The sequence below is a fragment of the Gordionus sp. m RMFG-2023 genome, chromosome 1 (assembly GCF_954871325.1).
Source record: "Gordionus sp. m RMFG-2023 chromosome 1, tfGorSpeb1-WG-v2, whole genome shotgun sequence".
Taxonomy (NCBI): Eukaryota; Metazoa; Nematomorpha; class Gordioida; order Chordodea; family Parachordodidae; genus Gordionus; species Gordionus sp. m RMFG-2023.
The window spans coordinates 40,614,825-40,641,435 of record NC_088775.1 but is presented as its reverse complement, the minus strand read 5'-3'; the positions used below and the strand labels follow the sequence as shown (position 1 = coordinate 40,641,435).

The following is a 26,611-nucleotide window of genomic DNA, read 5'->3' as shown; positions in this document are numbered from 1 at the left end:
CCTCTAAAATTTTTAAGAACATAGACTACTGCGTTATTGGTAAGAGAAAAGGGGATAGTGCCAACTTAACTGGCCAGAGTAAAAGATATTTATTAAGGGTGCGAGTGATTACCTCGATTTAAAAACATATAGCAACCCTCTTTGTCACAATATTGATTCCTTAAATATGAATATATATCAAATATTTATAATTATTTTTTGATGCTTATTTTTCATAGTCAAGTATTGAGTAATAAAATTTTACATTTTTCTTATTTTGAACTATATCAATTAAATATTATTTACAATTTGAACAAGTACAGATTAAAAATATGATCGAAACAAAGGAAGACTTATTCAATGGAAGAGATGGATTCGCCCAATACTACAATAAGAAGCCAAAATCCTTTTATTTGTTGACCATAATATTGACCCTAATACTGTCGGGCTTTTTATTTGTGCTCTTTTTTATACTGAACTCCAGATTTGGATTCTTTAATGATCAAAGTCGGGACGAATGGAGAATCACTATGTTGATGGAGGAAATGGACGGCTTACACAAGGAAATCAGGGGATTAAAAGTATTCTTTCTTTTTTTTATTATAAAGTTTCGATGAATTATATATAAAAAAAATTACTTTTAAAATAATAATGTATAATCAAATCAAACAAAATACGATAGAATAATAATTAAAATATTCGTTGTATTTAATAAGTAAAAGTAACATTTAAAAATTAATAAATAAATGTAAATTCAAAATTATGATCGCAGAAGGAATTGGCAATAACTTCCTCAAGACAATATGCCCCAAATACTGATAATCTCAATGTATTAACTCTCGAAGCCATCACCCCTTCCCCATTTGAGGAAGATATGGCAGCCCTGGTCGATGAAGAAGAGAATGTTATCAAAGACTCCTTTAAAAATTCCCAAACTTCCAATATCAACAAAGAAAATATAACCACTAATAGTAAGGGTGTTAGCACATTACCTCAGCGCAAGATGAATAAAAGGTCTAAGAGACAGGTCAATCGGGAAAGCGGTTTTACAGGATATTACAATGTGGGACACCGAATTCCAGGAGCCTCCAGGACAAATGGGAATGGAAAAGCCGTTTTACATGGGGTATCTGGCAACATAGGTGCCGAGGGTAATTATTTATATATATACTTTTCTTTGTTTTTCTATAAAAATTACTAAAATATTTAAAAAATTATATTTAAAAAAAATTATAAATATAATGGGAGGAGTGTAGGTATAATAAATAAAGCTCCATTGAGATTTCAAATTGTATTCTTTGATTCAAATGATAGATTTGAAAGGAATTGACAAATGAAGACTTTGCACAAATGCAAGTTTAATTTAGGAAATTTAGATAGCTTTATGTTTAAAAAATTACCTGCTTAGATGTGGTAGATAGATTTAATTGACAGGATTGGTAGGGCACAATTATTAAATTTATATCCCGTTTTTTTTAATCCCATAATATTATAAATATCCTACCACAGATTTATTTTTAACATTTAACTGGCACCTGTCAAACTTTATAAAATTTTTTTTTTTTTAAAACAAATAATATGGATAATGTATTATTCAATTCCAGTGTCTACATGACATGATTTTCACTGGATGTAAACCCCGCCCCCTCAAAAATCTATGCCTACTCTCCTAAATGATCAGCTATTTAATAATAACGGTACTCCATTTATAAATTAAAATGAATGACTTAAATTATTTTAGCTCTATTACCAACTATCAAATTATTGTGAATATAAAAGAGTTATTTTTTAGATCATGAATTCAATTAAACCGAATTATAATATCATATATCTAACCCTTTTATCCATTTAAAAGTATGGCAGAAAATTTTATTTTGAAAATGTTTGCAAATGTATAGATTTGGTCGATGATAAGCAATATCATTGTATTATAATAAAAGTATTAATTTTTACAGCAATTATTTTGTCCTATTTCATCAAAAATTTAATAGATAACATCACAATAAATTCTCTTTATTGGATGCAAATACCCCCCCCCCCCTCCCTCCCTCTCCATCCGCTCATGTAGACGCTGTTCAATTTATATTGATAAAAAGTACACGCAAACAAATTTTAGAAAAATATGTGAATAATAATTTTTTAGACCATTATTTTTGAGGTCTAAATATATCTGGCTTGTATGCTTATGAGTAGGGTTTAAGGCGCCCTATTTTTAAATCAAATAAATTTTTATTAATTACAATGGTTTTACGGCAAGAGATTTAAAAAAATTAATATATTCTGATTTACCTCGCAATAACGCTGCATAATAGCCAGCATCCTTGGTCATGTTATGCCTAGAACTCCCTTATACTATGGGAAAGTGTTTCCAGGCTATCTATATAACTTCGATTATTTGAGGCGGAAGTCCTATTGCGATAAAAGATTTGATGTGGACTCTACAGTCTCTCCCGGCTTTGAGTTTTTATTCTTCTTTTTTATGATACTATACTTACCTTTTTATATTTCTTTATTAAAGTTTTTCCTTTTTTATGTAGTTTCTTATTTTTTATTATAACAATAATATAATTTTAGTATTATTTGCGCATTGATAAAAAACATTTGCTTAAATTATCAAGAATCTTATTTAATAATTTTATTTGTTCTCATAATTCTTATTTAGCTGACATTATTAAAAAGTTTCTAAATAATTCTGCCCAATATTTGCTATAAGTTTATTTCAATTCACTGAAAGTTTGTTCACCACTTGTAAACCTGAAAAAATAATATAAGAAGATATTTGTATACTAAACATATAAGAAGTAATTACTATAGGTAAATTTATGCTATTCGCAACATATCATATAGACATATCTAAGATTGCTTGTTCTTTGTGTAACGTCTAGTTAAAGATTCTTCTCTGCATATATTTGAATAAATTTTTATTTTCACTTTCTGGCTCCGATGTGAAAAAACTAAAGAAGAGATTCTTGTCAAAGTATTTTCCAATAATTTATAAACTTCAAGGATAAAAATATTGGGCATCAGTTATGAGATGATTTTTTTTAAAGCCTTTTTCTCAAATAAAGTTTATTTATTACGCCCAAAACATAGCATTACTTCCTAATTTTCTTTTTGTACTTTTTATAATTTAATTAAATACTTTTCAACTATCCCAATTAGAGGTCTGTAATGGGCGGGTTTTAGCCAAAAAGCCCGCCCACTCATTGTTTTATTTTAGACCACCCACCTAATTATAACTTTAAAAAAAAATTTACCCTCTCATCCACCCATATATCTATAAATTTTGTTTACCCACCCGCCTAATATTTAAAAATTTTCTTAATGGCTGGTTTGGCTCTTTATTTATTTATTTTAATATATTTTTAACTAACATATATAATATGCAATATTATGAAATAAAACTATTATTTTTAATAAATTGAAGTTTGTTCTGCGATTTTGCCTGAAAGATATTAAAATTTAACCATCAACCCGCCCAATATTGAAAATATTTTTAAGACCTCGATCATGCCCACCCGAAATATGGGCGGGCATAGGCGGGCTAAAATCCCGCCTATTAAAGACCTACAATCCCAATATTAATAATTTTATTATGATCTTTTTATCCCTAACTCCTATATTTTTTAGCCAGTGAAATAATGCAAACACCCCCTCCCTCCCATTAAGATGACATAAATTTTCTAGGATACCGTTGCTTCCCCCTTCTCCCATATTATTTTTTTTCGCATAATGATTATTTCTATCGTTGAAGTTAAGAAATGTTACAAAAGAATTTGATAATTTAGAAACAAAAAATATTAGAAACTGTTAAATAGCGGTAAAAAAATTATTCCTATTAAGATTTGAATATCCGCTTCTTAACCCTCACCTGATTATGGAAATAATTAATGATTTAAATTTAAAAAATCCTAAATAACCCTTTTGATTCTGTTACAGATTTCTTACTAAGTTATATATTTCTGATTTTCATTATTTACAATTTCGAATAAAAAAATTATCATGATGGGGCATATTTATATATTATATAATATAATAAAACATAAGGTAGCCTTAGTAAAAAATAATTTCTCACGGTTAAAAGTAAATTCATAACTTATTTTGTCGAGAATTTAAATAACTTATTCTCAATTTTTTTATAAAAATGTAATTATTAATTTTTTATATATTTATAAATATTACCATAGTCTGTAAAATTTACAAATGTATAAATTCGTGGAAAATGTTTGATGATAACAACAAGAATGTCTGTAATATATTTTTTTTACATTACAATTTTTTTAAAAGAATATAGCTATATTTAAATATAATACCTAAAGCTATCATCAAATTTTTAAGATAAAATTCTAAAGAATAATTGAATATTATAATACTAATATATCTAGAAGTTACTAGTTACATTATATATGTACACTCTATAAGTCATTTTATATAAAAGATAATATTTGTATATTTTATATACGTGATAATGGATAATATTTTTTTTAAAGGTCACAAATAATTCTCATACAGCCATAATTAATTCTCATTTGCATTATGGATATATTTGTTTAAATAGGTTACATATTAAATGATAACATTTTCTTTGTATCTTTGTTGGAATAGTAAGTCTACAGTGGCACAATTTTAACATTTGAATTAAATTATATATAATTGTGAATTTCAAATGGTTTTATATGTGATTTAAGAATAAATATATAAAATACAATTTTTATTGTAGGCTTTCTTAATGTCAAATTAAACAGACTTAATATAAAAAAATATTGTTTTCGCATTTTAATTAATTTTGATTATAATTATAATTTATATTTATAACAGAGTATTATATTTTATTTTTACAAAAATTTTAAAATACTTCCACTGCTTCAATTTAATCTGTCTGCCTATTATTTTTGAAAGTACCCGATGTTTAAAAGTTATGTGATTGTTTAATTCTTTATTTATTTTAAAATATTTTTACTCAAACTTATAAAATATACAATATCTGAAATAAGGAATTTAATAAATATAAATATGTATAAAATATTTCAAACCATTCCATTATTTAAAAAGATATTTTTTACATATTCAAATTTTAAAAAATTGCCGCCTGTTCATGCATGCCAAAACCACCTGTTGTAATTAATTTTTTTAAATTTTCTGTCACAGCAAACTGAAAGCAAGAGGAAGGGAGAAATTGAACTCTTATTTATTAGTATCCCACTCTGTTTTTCACAACAAAATTATCACTCTGTTTTTCACAACAAAATTATATAACAAATGACATTTCGCATTATGAGATGTTAGAACCCTGCAAAGTTGCACCTTTAATGTGTATTTATTCACATATTGCCACTTTAAATAAAAGTATATTTAACCCCTATAATCTAATTAAGATTTATATAAAGTAGCATTTAATTTAATATATATATACATAGAAATTTTATTCAGATAATACAAGCGAATTTAAAAATTATTGTGATTATATAAAAATAATTTAGACGATTGATGTCGAAAAAAGATGATAAATATAATCATAAAATAATAATTAATTTGGTAAATGGATATTATTTAAAATAATAATTGGCATGTGCCAAATGAAGTTTGACATGTTATTCTGATTGACATTTTTTTGAAACAAAATGATTATAGAGAATATTTCCATTCTTAATTTTTATTTATCGAGTAGAGTATGGTGACACCTCTTACAGCCAGACCCGAGCCAAAGGAAAAAGTCAATAATGTCCAAACCTAAACCGAGCCCCTCGAGTTGGGTCTGGCTCCGAACAGCCAGTAGGCCTCTATGCGAGGTTCACTTTGTGGAAATTTTTTTTATAAGATGTTAAGAGGAATTTATATAATCAGTCTAGGATATAAACTTCTCTCATCTAAAATACTTAAGTGACCCCTAGTGGATAACCTTTGTAAATTTTTGCACTACATCCTCATATTATGTTATAAATGAATAATTAAATGTTAAAATAGATAGAGCTTTAAAGTTTTTTTAAATTTATCTGACACACTTGTTACAGAAACTAAAATAAGTGATTTTTTTGCTCTACTCTTCCGCCTTCGGTCAAAAAAATGCATCTATTTTATTATTCTTGTTTATATGGTTCTGCTATCGCCCATTTAAGAATAGTTAGAAAACTCCTTCCATCATTTCAATTTCCTTTTCTAATCATTCCTGTTCTAATATCATTTTTAGCTTTAGTAAATCCCTCCAATTCTTCGTGGTCTTCACATTTTCTCCCATTTAACAATCAATGCCTCCAAACTTTTTCTTATCTATTCCAGATATCAAACTACTTTTCGGGCTAAGTTTTTCTTAATTTCAGAAATACCCGATCTTTATAATATTTACCATTCTTACCTTATACTTGCCATGAATCATAAGATTAGATTCTTAGTTATTTGCAATATTTTTTCCTCACTCTTCTTAGAGTCAGCTGAATCATACAAAAACGCCAATTTCAACTTTATCCTCTTGGATTTCAATTTTGGCTGCAATGCAGCTCCATTCATACTACTCATTTCTCTCTATTTTAGCCAAGAAAATATTGTTCTCTCTTCTCTACCCCAATCATCATTTTGCAACAACTAACTTAAATATTTACACACTCTTGGCCTACAAATTTCATTCTCCTATTTTTATATCACATAGCTATTCTCCCTTCCTGAGATTTATTTAAAGTAACCTGTCTGTCGATTGATTTCCAATCCTTATTTCTCTGCGCATTTCATAACTAGTTTATTTGATTCAATTCAGACGAGTACCATGGCGTAAGGTTTTTAAATGTTCAATACACTATGAAACGACTAATTGCTGATATCGCAGGACATATATCTGTCTAAGAAAATTTCTGATGAAACTTGAATAGTCTAAAATAATTATTATATTATATAAATTAAGATAATAAATTAGAAAATTGATTTACAATACTAAAGGGAGAGTATTGAAGTTTTGAATTTTAAATAACTATTCACTCTACTTTTATTCATCGATTCATCAAATTGTTTGATATCGAATATTATCTGGTCGTAAAAGTCATACACACTATTTTTCCGATATATATATATTTTTAAAATCTAAAAGGAAATTATTGTAGTTTATAAGTCAAGAAACTATAAATTACTAATGCAATTATAATTATATAATATAAATAATAAATTTCTGAGATATTTTGTTTGAAATATTATCGGGCCATTTAGCTATTAACAACACTAACATGAACTATAATTTTTATAAAAATATTTAAATTTAGTAATTTAGCTATATAAATTATTACTATTCTCCTAAAATAAGCTTGTCAATGCGAACCAGGACCAGAAGGAAGAACTGGGGAACCTGGTCCTAGAGGGGAAACTGGATTTCAAGGTCCTCCAGGTGGTAGAGGTGAGATTGGTTCCAGTGGTGCACCAGGCCAAAATGGACTCCCCGGACCTCAAGGGCCACCGGTTTTTACTTTTAAATTATCCTAAATTATATTTCCCACAAAAGGCTAAGTTTCTTAAAATTTAATTGATTAAAATGTTATATTTATGTAATAAAACATATTAGGAGATAATAATGTTATTGTTACATTATCATTATCAAATTTATCGCCTTAAATAATTTTTTCATGGTAATATATCATAAATTAACATATAATGTAAATTGCATTTTGAAAGGGATCTCCTGGAAGTATAGGAATGAAGGGCATGACAGGTGATAATGGAACTCCAGGGCAGCCAGGTAATGATGGACCAATTGGCCAACCTGGTCTGCAAGGCCCAACTGGCAGGGACGGATCTAATGGCTTTGATGGAAAAAATGGTGATCAAGGTTTTTAATAATGTATTTATAAACTAATGATACAATACTAATCATATACCCCGAGAGTCAAAATACTTTGCTCAAAGGTTAAACCATTTTTAACTTACTTACAGGTTAAATTTAAAATATTTTCCTTATTTTATAAATTAAGAAATATAAATTAGAAGACAATTTTTAACTTCATACAAAAAACGGAGGAAAAAAACGAAAAACATAAAAAACGTGGCCAAAAATAATTTTAGCGAAATTTTGAATCATTCATTAAATTTAAAAATTAATTTCTTATAATTGTCTTATAAACTCAAATCTAACAAAATAAGTAAATTATAAAATGATTGTGAATATGAAAAATTTATAGTTAAATATTGGCAGAATATATTTGTGATAAATGTGATATTAAAAAATATGCAATATTGGTAGATTTATATCGCAAGTAGCCCTCCGCCCAATTTTTTAAAAATATGACTGATTTCTACCTTATGGCATATATTTTTCAATTTATTTTGTCACATTCATAATAGAAATATATACGCTGCTAATTTCTATGAATTAAATCATTTCAAATTTTCCTTGGCGTTATATTTAATTACCATTTTAATATTTCCCACCAAATAATTTAAAATTTTCAATGCAAAACTAAAGTAAAATATTTCAAAAAAAATGACATTTGATTTGATTGAAATTATGAGAAAGCGTTATATTGAAACTTAAGAAAATTAAGGTAAATTAAGATGACGAATTTTCTAAATTATATGTCATGGTTGAGTCAAAAGCAAAGCTCGATGGATTTAATATTTGTTTACCTCGACCAGCAAGACAAGCCCATTGTTCCAATATTAATATATAGTCAGTTGAAGAATACTATAAAATAAATCTATTTATCTTCACTTGGATACTTTTATTACTTAAAGTGAATGGAAGGTGCTTAATTATTCAGGCAGCATTTTTTTATCTTTAAATATTATTACCGCATATCCTTCCAAATCTATTTTAAATCATGATAGCGAAAAAATTAAATATTTGGTAGATTATTATTGTGAGGGGATGTTAACGTATTCCATAATCCATTACTAGCTGGATGCAGAGTGTGGTAGAAAAGGTTAAACATGGTTGATAATGTTCCAAAAAATGATATAGATGCTTCACATAATTTCAAACATATTTTAGACTATTTTCCCAATATATAAAAATTATTATATATTTTGGAAACTACCCGGTAGTCCTTTTAATGAAAGAGTATTTTCATCTTTACCTAGAATAAAAATATATGAGAAGTAGTATTGTTAAATGGCTTGATTTGAGCCAAATTTTAATAACTGATAACCTATTATTTTAGCCAGAAAAATATTTGCTAAGCCTTGCGAAAATATTGAGTTAGAATTTTAAAAATTAGCTCAAAGAGCCGTATAACAACATAATTGAGAAGTATTCTGAATTTCGATTGAATGGTTATTAACCCTTTTTAGGTTACACCAAACAATGATGAAATCATTGAAAAATTAGATCCCAAAGAGGTTTCGAAACTTATTTTTTTCATGAAATCTTTGTGAGTTTCTATACTTGCAATAATTCTTACGAATATTTTTGTGCATTAATCAATATTTCCAACATTTATTTTTTTAAAATATGTATATTTATATAACAATTTTTAAATGCTTAAAAAATTTATATTTTTTTTTACAAAGTTCTTTTCCCATACATTTATTTTATAGTGATTCGTATGCCGATTATATACATTTACTCATTAATTTATATTTAAATTTGTGCATTATAAATTGTCAATATTTTAGTCTTTAATCCTCAGCGATCTAAAGAGATCTCTTTTATAATTAATTGAATGCTTGACAGAATAATGGATTACCTAAAGGATCTCCTTGTTAGATACCTTGTTTAGAGAGAATGATAGAACCATTAAATTTTAAAAAGGTGGGTTGGTTGTAACATGCAGCGATGTATGTTGTATAATTATAATCTGGGAATATTTCACATAAAGAGGGTATAAAATGTTCCCTTCTAAGGGAATTGAAGGCATTATGTAAATCAATTTTGAAAATGCATTGATCATGTGCATTATGGAGGATGACCCGTGTCGAGTGGGATGCAGCCTCCCTCCAGGAACATTAAAACCAAGCTGGTTTGGTTGTAGTAGATTGGATAGGTTAGATTTTATACGGGAGAAAATTATTTTGGAAATTATTTGCCAGAAGAGTGACCCTATTGCAATAGGTCTGATGTCCCCATTGGTGTTATTTAAGGATAAACGGGCTCCAAGAATGATGGGCTGAATGGAAATAGCTATATTATTATGAAAGATATGATTGAGCAATATGGTAAATTGTGTAAGGGTATTTTGATATAGGTGTAAGTTGGTTTAATTATATCTTGAAGATAAATGGCTCCAAAGCCATCAATGCCCCAAAAATTTTTCCGACCCCCCAAATTTAAAAAAAAATGGACTGCTAAGACATGAAAGCTCAAAAGCTCATTTAAATTCAATAAAAATTTGGCATGATAAAAAAAATTATTATATAAATAAGGATATGGAAATATCAACAATTTTGGTAAGTCAACAAATTAACCATAATCGTTAATATCTTAAATCAATAATTGATTTGATGGTATTTCTTAATATACAGAAGCTACCTTTTCGTGGGACTGGTTCAACCAAATTAAGGATGCTGCAAAAGATGAAAACATAATTTATTCTTCTGGACTATTTATAGCAATGTTTTCATAAACCATCCAAAAAGATCCCAAATCAAATTAAATTATAAAATTAATACCAAAAAATGCATAATATACATCACCCCAGATTCAAAAGGCAGATATGATGCTTAAAATATCTCAGATAAATAAACAAAAGTGAGTGCTTATTTTTTTGTCTAAAGGCTGATGAGGCAAAAGATTCATCAGATTGAAAAATCTGAGCATAATTAGTCGCTATTTTTTCTAGAGACAAGAAAATTAAATAGGAATAATTAATTTACAGTGTCTTTCTACAAAAAGCATTACTGATTTGCATTTTAAGGCAACTATTAGTTAAATACTAAATCAACGAATATAATAAGCAAGGCATAAGATGGTGCAAACGTCATGTCTGATCGAAATGGATGAGTGTAAATCCTACTTCAAAAAAAATTTAATAAAAAAGTTCCTTTTATACATTGCTAACTTGTGGTTCAAAATTGGTATATTGTTATCATTTCTAATTTAATGCAAATATTTTTTTTAGACATTTTAACGTATCCTGTAAATATACAGGTCATACTCTTAAGAGAGGTAGACTGGTCATTTAGAAACATCTCGCATCATTTATGAGAATTTTGAGGCTATTGGTGAAGTATTATATGAAATGAAAATAATAAAAGGTTTATTATCTGCAGAAGTTAAAGTAACACATAATTTTAAAAATATCCTAAAAATTATGTATAAAAAAAATTTCATCCTGCATTTAAAGAATTGTATAAATACTATTCAGCAGCCATCATCATTGGGGTATCAACGTCTTCTTGTGAGACCTCATTCTTTACACTAAAGAGATCTATCGAGCACTAGAGAATCGATGAAAGATCAACGTTAACAAAATTTAGTATTAATGGCTTATGAAAAAAGAATAACACGGAATTTATCTTTTAATTCAATTATGTTAAAAAAAATAAAAATTGTCGTAATATTATTTTTTATTCATATAAAATTTATAAATTTTTAATAAAAATAGTAAAAAATTTCTATGAGGGCTTAATTTTTTGTTTTATTTAAAAAAAATAGTGGCCCCTTAAGTAAGCAGCTGACCCCCCCCCCCCAGCTGGAATTTTCTGGCTACGGCCCTGGTTTTATATATGTGTTTTTTATTTTAATGATCTTTACATATAATTCGAATGTAGGTATGTATACAAAAGTATTGAAACCGAACCTGAACCTTAAACCCTTATTTTTATTTGTTTAAATATATCTTTATTAAATTTTCACTTTTATACTCCTTTTTTGAAAAAAATAATATTTATACCTTAACATACCAAATTTTAATTTATAAAATATTTTAAATTAAAAACCTAAAAAAATATTCAATAAAATACAATCAAAAATACAAACTACAGTATTATTATAATTATTTTATGAAACACGTTAACGTATAAATTAAAACTTATCCAGATAAAAGTATTTTGCTTTAAAAATAATTTAAAAACTCATTTGGAAATTATCAAAAATATTTAAACTTATAAAAAAATTTAAAATAATCTTCTTTGTTTTTCTTTAAAATTTGTTTATATGACTGAGGTTTTTTTTTAAAATTAATTTTTATATATAAATTGGAAGATTTTTTGAATGAGGTAAAAAATATACAATTTCTTTTTGGGTAAAACTTAAGGTCAAATTATCATTATTTTTAATATATTTTTTATTTGTGTATTTTATTTTCTATTAAATTTACCTTTCTTATATTATATTTTCGATATAACTTGTGAAATCTTTATTTAATGTATATTTATTTTATTTAAATAAAAGATCAAAATATATTTATACACATAATATAACGAAAAATCCAGAAGTGCCCATCCATAGTGTGAAATGACGTCGGAATTGAAGCCTGTTTCAATCTAAATATATTTTGAAATGGCGCAATCATTTTTAGGCAATTCTTAAATATTGATAACATCTGGGAAATTCTATCTATCGGGTTCTTTTACAACTCTTTTCAGGCTCCATCTCATTGATTTAAAGCATCTAGATATTCGAATCACTCATTTTGAGATTAGGTAGTAAATTTTCCACTAAATCTTTTATCGACAATCAATTATTATATTCTAATAGCTGCATAATTTTAGATATCTATTCTGAATCATCCCTTTTTATTCTCTCCCTCTTTGATTGATTATATAATCTACCAAGGGGTCATCGTAGTATTCAGGAAGGTGATCCTTTTGAATCGGTATACCGAGCCAATGGATAAATTGTTACGCATTATTTTTATACTCGTTTGTTCATGTATAGGTTTACTAAGCCATTTTTTGCTATGACGATTTTTTCCTGCTCCTGTTGCCATATTTTTGTGTGGTTGAGGATAGGTATCAGAATTTATCGTAGAAAAATTATATAAAACAATATAATGTTAAATGTTAAAAACCTATAGATGTTGAAAATCTAAAATGCGGGAGATAATGAAATTATTTATTATAAAGTTAAATGTTTTAAAAAATAATGTATAAGTTTTAAAAAAAATTTTAAAGAAAAAAAAGAAGATAGTTATAAATTTTTTTAATTTTTATAAATTGAAATGTGTTTTTTTTATTATTTTTGCAAGCAAAATACTTTTATCTGGATGGGCTTTTTAATTGTAAACATGTTTCATAAAATCATCACAATACTGTATTATTTAAGTTAAGTCAATAAATGACTTAAAGATCCATAAATAGATATAAAGTTAGATCGGCAAATTTTGATAGTTATTTTTTGCCGTAAATAAAACCTCTCCTTTTGGACGCATCTGATTTCTTGTAGGCTTTTCAATATAATCTTTTTTAATTTTAAATTTGCTATTTTAAAATTTAACAGGTGGCCCAACAGTGAACTCTTGTAGCTTTTTATTAATTAATATACTCGATCTATTTAAGTAATTCAATATACATTGGTTGAATCTATTCAAATAATGCAGTATCTGTTACTCACCTATCTAGGGAGAGATGGTACTCCAGGCAGAGATGGTCAAGATGGACAACCTGGTTTAGATGGGAGACCAGGCAAAGATGGCCTGCCCGGTGAGCCAGGTAGAGATGGTACAGATGGAAAAGAAGGCCCAACAGGAATGAAAGGAATGATAGGTCCTGCAGGTCCAAAAGGACCTCCTGGCACTCCAGGAGCCCCAGTAAATTTGAAATTTTAGTTTAACATAGAAGTTATAAAAATGTGTTTTATGTTTACTTTTTAATAATTAAATTAGAATTAAATTCTTTTAGAAAAATTACAAAGATGTTTAATTAAAATATCCAAGCTTATATATTTAATCAAAATTATGAAAATAATTGCACAATTCTTATAAAATATACCTAATCGATAGTTAGAACTATTTTTGTATAACTTCACTTCCCCATTAAAAATGATTTAACTCTTTATAACTATCAAACAGGGCTCTAATGGTTTACCCGGACCTCCAGGGACCGTGATGGAATCATTAGTTAAGGGAGAGCCGGGCCAAGATGGCACACCAGGAGAACCAGGGCTTCCAGGAAGAGACGGACAACCCGGAACTCAGGGTGAACCTGGAAATCCAGGGTATACAGGACCATCTGGTTTGACCGGACCTTCAGGCCCACCAGGAAGGGATGGATTAGATGGCCCAAGAGGTCTGCCAGGAGTCGACGGCATACCCGGAGAAGATGGTTCGAGAGGTCCATTAGGTCCCATAGGTCCGTCTGGCCCTAAAGGGGACAGAGGCGAGGATGGAGTCTGTGCTCAAGATTGTCAAAATATTGCGAAATCTGCTCTTAGAACTGGTAACATTATTTGAGTTTGGGAGTTATCTGATTCATATCATGTTTGTTTAAGTGTTTCCTAATCTGGAATGATATAATTGGGAAGAGGGGGAGGGGTAGGTGGTGTTTAATTATATAATAATTTTAATAGTATTATTAAGCATTACAATAATATTATAATTACCAGTCTTGTTAAACCGTTCGATTTGAGCTGATTTTTAAAAACGGCTAACTCAATATTTTATCCAGATAAATATTACGCAAGTCTAAAGATTTTACTCATAGATGGCATAGACATCCATTGGCGGAACCGAGGCTTTGACAATTAAAAATCAGCTCAAATTGAGCGTTTAACAACATCAACAATTACATTAAAGAAGATATACTATAACTTATGTAACTAAAAAAATACATATAAATCGATTTAGAATTTATATTATTTAATGTATACTTTAGAAATGAGCACGATGAAAGGATTACCTTATACGATATGGGGCTCATTGACTTGTAATAGAAACGAGGAACTTCTATACTACGGTTGACTTTAATTTTATGAAACAATAATATATTTTTATTTAGGACAAATGGCGAGTGGTCATTATCATTATGTCGGAAGTGGTGGTAATTATTTGTGCATGCCGGACTCTCCTAAATTTGCTAAATACCAAGATGGCTTGGATTCGGAAGCTTTGATATTCGGCGTTAGGTACAGTATATTAAAAACTGTTGTGGTACTGGATAAACAACATCAAGAAGTTCACAATCAAAATGCGTAAGTAAAATTAAGTCATCTTTTACATTTTTTTATTGATTCCATTCATTTAAAATATTATATTACCTTACATTTTAAAAAATAAATAAAAGTGCTTGCGCGGTTTGCCTGGACACTCAAAAGACCATTCAAATCATGATCCCTGGTCAAAGCATGTGCCCGAATACCTTTTTAGTCATGTATCAAGGTTACATTATGTCATCCAATGAATTGTACGCTAGAACCGAATACATATGCGTTCATTCCAAGGTCGACATCTATCCAAATGGTAGCAATGCCACCGATGCTCCTGGTAGCCAATTATATGTTGTGGAATCTCAGTGCGGTAGTTTAAATTGTGAAAAGTATCCTGATGGCAGAGAAATTAATTGTGTTGTTTGTGGTCGTTAATTTTACTAATACATATTTTTTAAAATTTTTCAACATTCTTTTTAATTAATTTTTTTAAATGAAGATTGTTAGTGAATGGAATTTTCTTTTAAATTAATCTTTTATTTTGTTGATTGATAATTATTATATTATATTTTTTTGGTTTGTTTTTTATGTGTAATATATTAATTAATAAAATTTCGAAATTATATTATTTTTGTTGTCAATTTTATTTGTTAAATTTTTTAAAAAAAATAACGATTATAATATAAAACATTACATGTTGTTAATGATATTCATAAATTGATAAACCAAGTTCTTCAGCTTAATAAATCAAATAAAACTTAGTGTATTACGAATAACTGTGTTCTAGTAAAGTATATTTGGATAATAATTATATTATTGCGTTTTATGATCTTTGATTTATGCTTCCATATTAAATGAGTTTTAGTAACTCTGTTTAATGTATAGAATCCTTAGAAAGCCTCCCTAAATATAACGGTATGCTCTTTCAAAAAAGATAAAGAAAATTTATAGTTACAATTATCAAAAAATTTCAGATCTTCTTAAAGTGATAGATGTGCCTAAGATCTTTTTGTACCACTAAACCCTAAGATTTTTAATTTCCAATGATTGTTCTAAAGAATGGGATTAAATTATTCCTAGTGATATTAAAATGCTAATTTAAATCCTTACTATTATGAGTCTATAGCCGGTTGACTATCTAATCTTGATATCAGTCTGCTTCCACCATATGAAGAAGGTATGACTCAAAATCATCATTGAAATATAATATGAGTGAATGGGAGAGGAGAAAATTGAGGTGAAAGGAGGGAGGTAAGATTTTTCTAAAAATTTTGTTGGTTTCGATTTCTTATTTTACTAAAAATATTTAGGGGATAGTTAAACAAATATTTATTGGTTAAGAATGCAAAATCATTAGTAAATAGTGCCAAGATTTGATATAGTGCATTTATTGTCCTGAATGGAATATCATATTTGTGCCAGGAATTATCTATTTTGTGTTATTTTTATTAGGAAGAGTGATTTTTATAAATTATATATTAATTATAACAATAAAGAAAAAAAAATGTCTATGGGAGAGAAATTCTTTTCTAAGATATGTACAAACTTTTAAAAAAATCTAACCAAATTTTGATTAATTTTAATAAAATAGACAAAAAAGCTTGAAGTATTTAATTTTATTTTTTGAGTGATATAATAAAATAAATGTTAATATATTTTAATTTAAAGTTAAATGTGTTTCTTCTTATTAACTCATTGGAATATGCCAAAGGAGTTGTTATTTTCTGTTTCAAAATAGTTCAATTTTAAAGTTGTTCTACGTCTCCCTCTTTGGAGCAAATTTAATAAAAAATATATATTAAAATGGAGAAAGTTTTACGCATTCCCCTTACCATTGCCTACTAATTATACTGTATTATCGACGTTTTCTTCAAGAAAAATATCGCTTAACCTTCAAAAAAAATAATATCAATATAATTTTTTTAATATAACAAAAATTACAATATTAATTTTTTTAATATTATTTTATTAAATATTTTTTTACACTTAAATATAAAAATTTTTTTACACTTAATTATAAAAAGTAGTAATATTTTCACTTTCGATTCGCCCAACAGAAAAAATATTCTAATTCAAATAAAACCCATCTAGATAAAAGTATTTTGCTTGCAAAAATAATTTAAAAAAACACATTTGTAATTTATTAAAAATAATTGAACGTATAAAAAAATTTAAAACAATCTTCTTTTTTTAAAAAAATTTCTTAACTTATTTATAATAAATAATTTCACTATCTCCCGCATAGATTTTTATACATCTACAGGTTTGTAACATTTAACATTATATTGTTTATTATATATATTTTTTTAGACTTTTCCTCATAGGAAGAAGAACCATCTTATTCTCAAAATATTTCACATTCAGCTTTATTTGACTTAACAAATATAATTCTTTTCCAATTCAAAAAAAAATGGTTAATTCTGATATCTATCCTCAACCACAAAAGAAATATGGCAATTGCAGTCAAAATCGCCATACCCACAAAATGGCTCCTTAAATCTATTCATGTACAAACTAACAGGGGCGTCGCTAGCTTTTACAATCTCAGGGGGCTTAAAAAAAAAATTTTATGGGGGTAGCCCGCTTTTGCCCGGCCTTCGGCCGGGTTTTATATTAATATATTATATTTTTTAAATTTGCTATCTGAACAATTATTCTGAATTTCATACTTTGTCATTTATTCTATTATGCACACAAATAAACGAGTATATAAATAATTAAAACAATACTAGACATTTCTAAAAATAATATTTTTTAATACAAAATTTATTTATTACAATATAACATATTTTCGATTACTGATATAAAAGATTTTGCGTCTATAGATTACAAGTTAAAAAAAAGGTTAATTAATTCATACATATGCCTCAATTAATAATGGTTTTAAAAAACCACATAATATAATATAATTCTTAGCAACTTACATTGACATAAAGTTCATGAAACTAATATAAATCTTACCATTTTAAATGTTTTATAGAATGGACTAATAAGGAAAAATTTATAGGCCTAACCAAATCAACAATTCTTGAAGAAGAGAATATAAACAAACAATCCAAATCATACAACTATATGGTGGTTAGAGCTTCCTCTTAGATGACATGATGGAAGCTTAAGTAATCGATAAAATTATTGTGAGATATTAAATTTCTAAAAGATTATCTTCCATTATTATATATAAACGACTAGACAGTTATTGCTCATTTAAATTATGCAATCATATGATCTCAGCAGCAATGGGATTAATCTTAAATTACATTGCAACACAAAGATGTTGATTAATTTGCAATCATAGTCATGCCACTAACGATGTAAGCTCATATTATAATTTATTATGTTATATAAAATGACAAAACAAAAACACTAAAAATCTTTAGAAGAAATAATTATGCAAATATATTGAAGCCTTGAGTTATACACGGCAAGGATGCCATGTTAGAAATGAAACATTTTGAAACTATAAAATAAGGACCAATGATGAAAGCAACAGAATTTATATATTATTATCGCACCACCTCTAGTTGGTATATTAAGTCTTAAAATAATTGTAGTTTGTAATAATATCAAAGTATTAACGTATTAAAAAATTTAAATCAAAACTGTTTTTCAAAGAAGAAGAAAATAACTTCCTAAAAACACTTAATAAAAATAGAAGGAAAAAATTATAAAAAACTTTGGGTTATTGTCTGAAACAATATATCTAGGAATTCCGCATCTAGAAAACCACATCTCTCTTAATCATGCCTTCTGCTAAGAAGTCTTAATCAAATCTACATATGTCCACAAGAGTATCCTATCTACCATTGTCTAATTATCGAGATCAATACTTTCTCTCCCAAGGCTCCTTTACTAACATTATACAAATATAAACGCACTTCAATGACATTGGCTTCTTTTGGCAAACAATATGTTATATTCGCTTTGTGAATATGTGATCGACGATTGTTAAGTATTAATTTGAATATAAATTATATTTTTATATAATTTGTTAGTTTGTGAATATATGATCGACGATTGTTAAATATTAATTTGAATATGCAGTCTAGGAATTTTTTTTTTTTATGAACTTGAATAGACCTGTAATTTTAATTATTTTTATGAATGCTTGTAATTTTTATTATTTTTATGAATTTTTAATATAATTGTAGTGTTTTTGCATATTAAAAAAAATGTATATAAATGAAAAAATTTTAAAATAAAAGTCAGTGTATGGTTTTATAATTCAAGAAACTTATTTTTGTGGTATAAATTTCAAGATTTGATCGAATTATTTAATTTTTATATATATTCTTTTTTATTAATACTAGATTCAATTAAATTCAAGTCTCTCCCACGAGCCTTCGACAATTTGATTACAATTCATATAAGGATTTGTAACACAATACATTCTTTAACATAGTTCTCTGAAATATCATTTCTGTGCCACCAGCAATGCATTTTATAAATAGTTTTTTTTCATTAATCCCTAGTTGTCCACATGTTGGGTTTATATATTCCTGCTACCGGTTTTCAAAACGCGTCCGTTAGAACATTCATCTTAACCTAGTTGATACTCTATTATTGTATAATCAATAAGTAAACGTTTTTGCTCAAGATGCCAAAACTATTGGAAACCTTGAGCAAATAACCCTTCTCCAAAAAGTCTTTATAGTCGATATTGATCAATTCTTATCTTACTATGAATTTTCAACCATATATATATGGATGAACTTCTTCATCACACACGCCTCTTTGTCGACGGATTCTCGAAATTCAATAACGTGCGAGAAGTATATATGATTGGCTTTATACCTTCTTTACCCTGTAATTTGCGTAACAGGACGACCACTCTTAATCTTATATTAACACGCTGCATTCAAATAAGGGTTGACAGATAAGAATAAAAAATTTTCTCCGTAGACGAAAGCGTTTTAACTTTATTTGATATAACTTTTATCTTGAGGAGGCCATTGCCATGCTAACATTATGCGAAACTTATAGAGCGGTACGGAGAATTGAGGATACCGTATAATTCGTTTGTTAGATAAAGCCCAAGAAAGCTCATAATTGCTACACGTTCTTTGGTTTGACTTGGCGGATCCCGAATTGCTTTATTTCCTAGCGTCGGGTGTATCCCTTATTTCTCAATTGTATGAAAAAAGAAACAGATTCCTGTAAAAAACATACCTTTCATCATGATTTTTGATCTAAGAATGCGAAAATGATTTTCATCATCATTTCCCGTTACAATTACATGTCTAAATATGTCTCAGATATCAAATAGTCTTTCAGTAGTTCATTAAAATGCTGGAATGCACCTAAAGAAATGCATTGCAATCATTAGATCCTGCGATGCCAGCTCTCCCTCCACTCGAATGTAAGTATCCCTTAGATTTACGACCGTTATTTTTTTTCCTCCTTCCACCTTTTCTAATAAATTATTTAACAAAGGAATACAAGGTGGGTGATCATAAAAAATACAAAGACTTAAAATAGTTTTAAAGCCGGCGCAAATGCAAATTTCTCTATTACTCTTACCAACATTCATGCTTAGTGTTAGTGTCGATTAATATGGTTAAACGGATCGATTTGAGCCTATTTTTTAAAAACGGCTTAAATAATTTTAGGCAGAAATATATTGCCCTAAGCCTTGAGATTTCTCTGATAGATGTCAAAGCCTTTTCCATCTATGAGCAAAATCTTCAGACTTGAGCACATGTCTACATAAACGGGGGGGGGGGGGGTAGGAGCAGTTCGCATCCTATTTTTTTGAGGGGAGTAGGCGGCTTTAATGGGGGTAGGATACATTTTTTGGTGGGTTATCTATTATACTGTAAAAATTAATGTTTTATTTAAGAATTATTATAATACAATTCATCAACCAAATCTATATATTGCAAACAATCATAGACATTATTTTTCAAATAAAACTTTCTGCTATCCTTTAATTTAAAAGGTTTAGACATTTTCAGCAAGCTCATAATGCTATAATAATGAATTCATTGTATATGGTGGGGTAATTGATATTATTATCTAAAAAATAACTCCTTTATAATCACAAAATATCGATAGTTGGTAGTAGAGATAAAATAATTTAAATTATTCTTTTTAAATTTTTTGATAGAGTATCATTATAATAAAGGTGAAATAAAAAATAGGAAAACATCGGCGCCGAAGACGGTGAATTTTTTTAGGGGGATAGGCACAGGTTTTTGAAAGGGGTTTTCATCCTGTGAAAATCCTGTCATGTAGACGCTGCTTGAGTACTATTTTTTCTGGATAAATTATTGAGTTAACCATTTTAAAAAATCTGCTCAAATCGAGCTGTTTAACAACACTAGTGTCGACCATTATAATTCCCTGTTGTAGTTTAAACAATTCCAGCCGAAATCAAACTCTCTCACTTCAATTCAATCTGTCTATAAGCGAAAAGGTGCTAGAAAGGATTTTGTCCTCTTTAATAAATTATTACTGCAAATATTTTCTTATGTTGTTCTGGTTTTCTTTGAACATATTTAACCCTAAAATATGATTAGATTTATAGAGAAAATATTTTTTAAATATTATTAATATTCCCTAAAAAAAATCATAATTAAAATATTTTCAAGATTCACTTCTGTCAAATTGTATCTGAAAGGAGAAAAAATAAATCTTATGGTTGAAAACATTTTTGTATGCTAAATTGATAATTCTCTTTAAAACAATTAAGATATCCAAATGATTGAAATTGTTTTACAGTATTAGAGGTTAGTTTCAGGTTTGGGGGACAAGTTTTTGGACTGTTTAGGTTCGGTCCTGCAAATAATAATAGATAATACCTGTTTAACGGGTCTATTCAGAGTTTGGATCCCTGATAATTATTGTAATATTAACATTGTAGTAATATTTTATATATATTATACTTTATATTTTAATGGTCTTTTATCTATAAAATATTATATTATCTGCTTGTTTATTGATTTGTGGCTATGATCAAATATTTAAAGTTTCGATAGTAAAAGTTAATTTATTTATTGTTGAAATAATATTCGAATGTTTTTTATATCGAATTAACTTTTACGAAAGTTATATATAAATATATTTATAAAATGTTCTAAGGATCATTATTTTATTACCACTTACTTAAATATGCTTAATTCTTGTCTAACTAGACCCTTAAAATGCCTAAAACATTAAGCTAATTTACGTAATATTTATACTTTTACAACTCGATTTTAAATGTATAAAATAGCAAAAATGTAAAATCTGCAATTTTTCGTTTGGAGGCTAGGAAATTTTTGTGGGGGGGGGGGCTAACCTCTAAATACCGCCCCTTCCAGTCATTAAGACCCTATCCCTTAACCTTACCTGCTTTCCTTTTGTAATTAAATGCAAATTAGATTTATAATTTTATAAGTTAATATATGAAACTTCGAAAAATGATACTACATTCATATAAATAACGGTTTTTAATATTATTTATTTGTCATCCAAAATTAGAGTGCTTGCTCCACGTGAAAAATTGTTGAAACTGGGAAAAAAATTTAAGATTTAGATTCAAATATATGAAAAACTTATTTAATTTTTAAGTGAAAAATATTGAGAGATAATAATATCAGGGTTGTGTAATTGACCGGTCAAATACGATACGGTCAAATTCAAATAAATATTATTTTAAACAATATTAACTTATATTAATTTTATAATATTTTTTAAATTCATTGTCACTCAATAACTAATGTTTCGCTCCCCGTTGCAGTCTTGTTCTGATTCCTTCATATTCAATATTATCATTTTCTTTCATATTTTTTAATCATTTTATTGTTGTTAAGATCTTCAATCAATTACTATTTTATTAAGATTATTACCGAAATCAATCAATTTCTTTCTAAAGAAGAAGTAGAATTAAGAATTGTTAGTAAAATGTTAATTCTCTTAATGGGCATAGTGGGCATAGCTCATTTCTCTAACTAGAGGCCGAAATTTTTTTCCATATAGAAGTTACTGCTTTCTACATAATTTGCTATTAAACATGCCACTTTTACTTCTGAAATTTATGATATCACTTTAAACGTTTTGACCATCAATACCTTCTAAAATGCCCAATTCTTGTATTATAACATACTTTATTAAATTCACTACTAGTGATGCCCCTCCTCTTGATATTGGGGACTTAATAAATAAGCAGTTTAGAGTATTTGACAAGGGTAAATACTCCCCGGTTAGTTGACTGAATTTGACCGGTCAATTGACCGATTTGCCAACCCTGAATATACTACCTCCTAATGATTGCATAAAAAAATTTATATGAGCAATTTAAATTAAATTTGTTAGTTATTTTTTGCTTAAAATGCTATATTTCAATTTTATTTATTATAAATTGGAAATAAATAGGGTTACTACTTATAAATAATTAACAATCTATAATTAATTTTAATTTATTTATATAAATAATAATTGAATAAAAAATCATGCGACTATTTAACTGTTAATTTCTTTACTACATTCTTTATCATAATTTTCTTTAGAAAATTTAAAAAAGGTGCACAACAGGGAAATATTATAGAGCATAAAATTATGAAAATTGCACATAATTTACAGTGATCTAACAAAGTCAAAAATTAATATTTTTGTACATTGTTTTTATTTATTAATTATAAATTAAAATAGACTCTTATCTAAAGATATTTTAAATGTCGAGTGGAGCACTCCGATTCTTGGAGAAGAATTGTTGATACTCCTTGAAAACTATTAAAAATATTCTTAATGATATTTAAAAAAAATTTTTTATTATTTAAAAAATATATATAACATAAACTTGACAATTTCCGCATTTCACTGAATAATTACTATTTTTACCTTACATTATTTAATTTAATATAATATTACAAAATTAATATAAAAAAATACGCCAAATTTTTACGTATTTTATAGCAATTCTATATCATTTTTAAAAAAATAATTTTTTTTATAACTCCTTAGAACATAACATAAAATATATATTTAATATATAAGATTGAATATTAAATAATTTACATTTAAAACCATGGATCGAATTCCAATCTTGTTTTTATATAAGATAAATATTAAATAATTCATGGAACTTATTCTGTTATTATTTATGGCATTCAATTTAGGTAAAGTATTATTTATTTTTTTCATTTTCATTATTCACCTAAACAAATTTTGAGCAAGTGTAATCTGTTGCTAATTATAAATAATAAATTAATGTTTAAGGAGGGGTCAAAAAAAAACTTAATATTCTCTTTGAATAAATTATCGTAACCATCACAAGATATATGTAGATTATAAATTTTTATTTTATTAAATACATCACAGAGCTTTTAATGACCGAGAATAGGATAAATAAATATGCTGCAGAGGTTGAAAAAAAATATGAAAAATTTTTGTCTAGACGCGAAAATTTGTATCCAAATGGTATAATAACCCAAGGTTTAAAATTATTACACAGTGTAGCCAATCCGATAAGATCTAATGAATATTATAACGAGAACCCAGTAGTATTGAGTTCGAACATAATAATAAAAACCAACCGAAACACTTCTAAAACTGTCAATATTTGGACAGAGGATATTCCAGATATTTTTAAAATATACCATTCCGAATATAAGCGAAAGCTTGAAAGAGATGACAATTACAATTACTATGATCAAACTCAAGATGTTCCTTTTTCTAAAATGTTTGATGACAATGGACACCTAAAAAGTAATTTGTAATAGCTATATTTAAAAATAAATCCTTCCTTAGGAAATAATGATCTATATGTTTACCATATTGATTTGGAAATAGATGAACCTATGTATTCTAGGCCAAGAAGATATTTAAATAATCATGACCAAAATTTAAACAACTTTCACATTATTGTAAATATAACAGACGTTGATGATAATTCAAACAACATCCCTAGTAAATATCTCGTTGATTGATTTGACAGATAATTTTAAAAAAAAATTATTATGACATTTAATTTTAATTTAAATATAATTCTAAAAAGGTTCGGGAGACGTTCCTGTAGAAATAAATGATGAAAATCAAAATTATGAAGAATGCAAAAAAGATAAAAGTTACAATAATTATTTTGAGATTATCTTCTTTTTTAAAATTCCATGTTAAAATCTTCTTTATTAAATTTTTATTCGTATCGCCAAATAGAAATGATAGATGATAGCGAGCTCACCAACATTCTGGTAAAAAGTGGTCCGAAATATAATTAATTTCAATTTATTATATAAAATTAATCAAAGATCAGTAACATAAGTTAAATTGCACCATTATAATGTATCAGGGAAATTCATATTATAGTAAAGACACATGTTTTAAAACCATATTTATAAGTTTTTTTAAAATTAATATTCCACCTCAAGAGTCTCCACCAATGTGGCATTTCTCAAAATTAGCTAAAATGCCCATTAAAAAATATATATTCATTTTTTATAACTTCTAAAATAAGGTTTGAATTGGATTCCTTTAAGATATTCTAGCAATTTTTCAGTGCATTATTCACCATAGGCAAGGCTATTGAGGACGAATATTTTTTGTGAGGGGAGACCGGGATTATATGGCAGAGATTTTGCATTTTTGGGATATTTCTTTTTAATCACAAAATAAATTAACTTTTTATTTTAATTTATTTTCTTTCAAAATTATAAGCATTTTTATGAAGCTAAATAAAATAACAAATTGATTTGTTTCTAAATACCATTTTTAGCAAACGAAAACATCCTTTTCTATTATAATGGCGCGGCTCGAATTTTTTCAAAAATATTTTAAGCCCCAGTCTAGCCCTACTCGATTTCCTAAATTTTTTAAGCATATGCCAAGTCCCATCTAATAAGGCCAATTTTCTGAACTCTGTCGAGGTCACAATTTTCCCCGTCCCCCTTGAATCGATGTAATGGATATACATGTACTTAAATAATGGATATACATGCACTTAAAAATGTAAGATTAATTCTTGATCTTTAATATTATCTTCCTACAGATTTTTATTATCAAGTTTTTTCCCCCGAAATTTTGGTGATCGAGTTTTTTTCGCCTACTTTTTTCCTGTTATCATATTTGTGATACATTTGAAAATATGGAGATGATCAATTATTGCCAACCATCTAAATGCTTCCCAAAATGTAATTCACATAAATATTTTAATGCTAAAAAATATTTGATTACTCTTGAACATTACTAGCTCAAAAAAATCCAAATTATGGACCATCTAGTACGGGCATCGCCTAGGTTTTAGGAATCTCAAATTACCAATAAATATTTAGTGGAGAAATATAAATTGTATAACATTTCTAGCCCTAAAATTTTCTTAAAAAATATTTTCAGCTAAGCCCTCATTCTGTAACTCATCAGATGTTTATTATCAATATATCTATATTGGGAAAATTCTAAGAGTTGCAAATGATATATAATTTATGAATTTAAGTAGAGCTTAAAATTAGGATTCATATAAAATTAATACAATATATAACCAACATATCGAGTTTAATTCATTTTAAAAGGGATTGTCGCAAAATCGCGTATTTTTTGTCGATATGCAGCCTATTAATTTATATTTTATAAATAAATATATTTTATGTATAATTATTATAATATAAAAGCATATATATATTTATTATATATAAAATGAAAATTAGAATAAAATATTTTTTAAAAATTGAT

The 26,611-nt window shown here is 27.1% G+C and overlaps 1 protein-coding gene across 1 annotated transcript; it reads left to right on the top strand.

Moving 5' to 3' along the window:
• Positions 1-311: 311 nt before the first annotated feature.
• LOC135925505 (uncharacterized) lies at positions 312-25,212 on the top strand. The gene is made up of 14 exons (XM_065460872.1): positions 312-560; positions 752-1,130; positions 7,265-7,416; positions 7,630-7,783; positions 13,450-13,637; positions 13,899-14,265; positions 14,701-14,781; positions 14,824-15,016; positions 15,109-15,341; positions 24,269-24,655; positions 24,698-24,856; positions 24,945-25,013; positions 25,103-25,137; positions 25,195-25,212. Exons 1-14 carry the CDS (start codon positions 312-314, stop codon positions 25,210-25,212), a joined length of 2,664 nt encoding a protein of 887 aa, XP_065316944.1.
• The last annotated feature ends 1,399 nt before the right edge of the window (positions 25,213-26,611 follow it).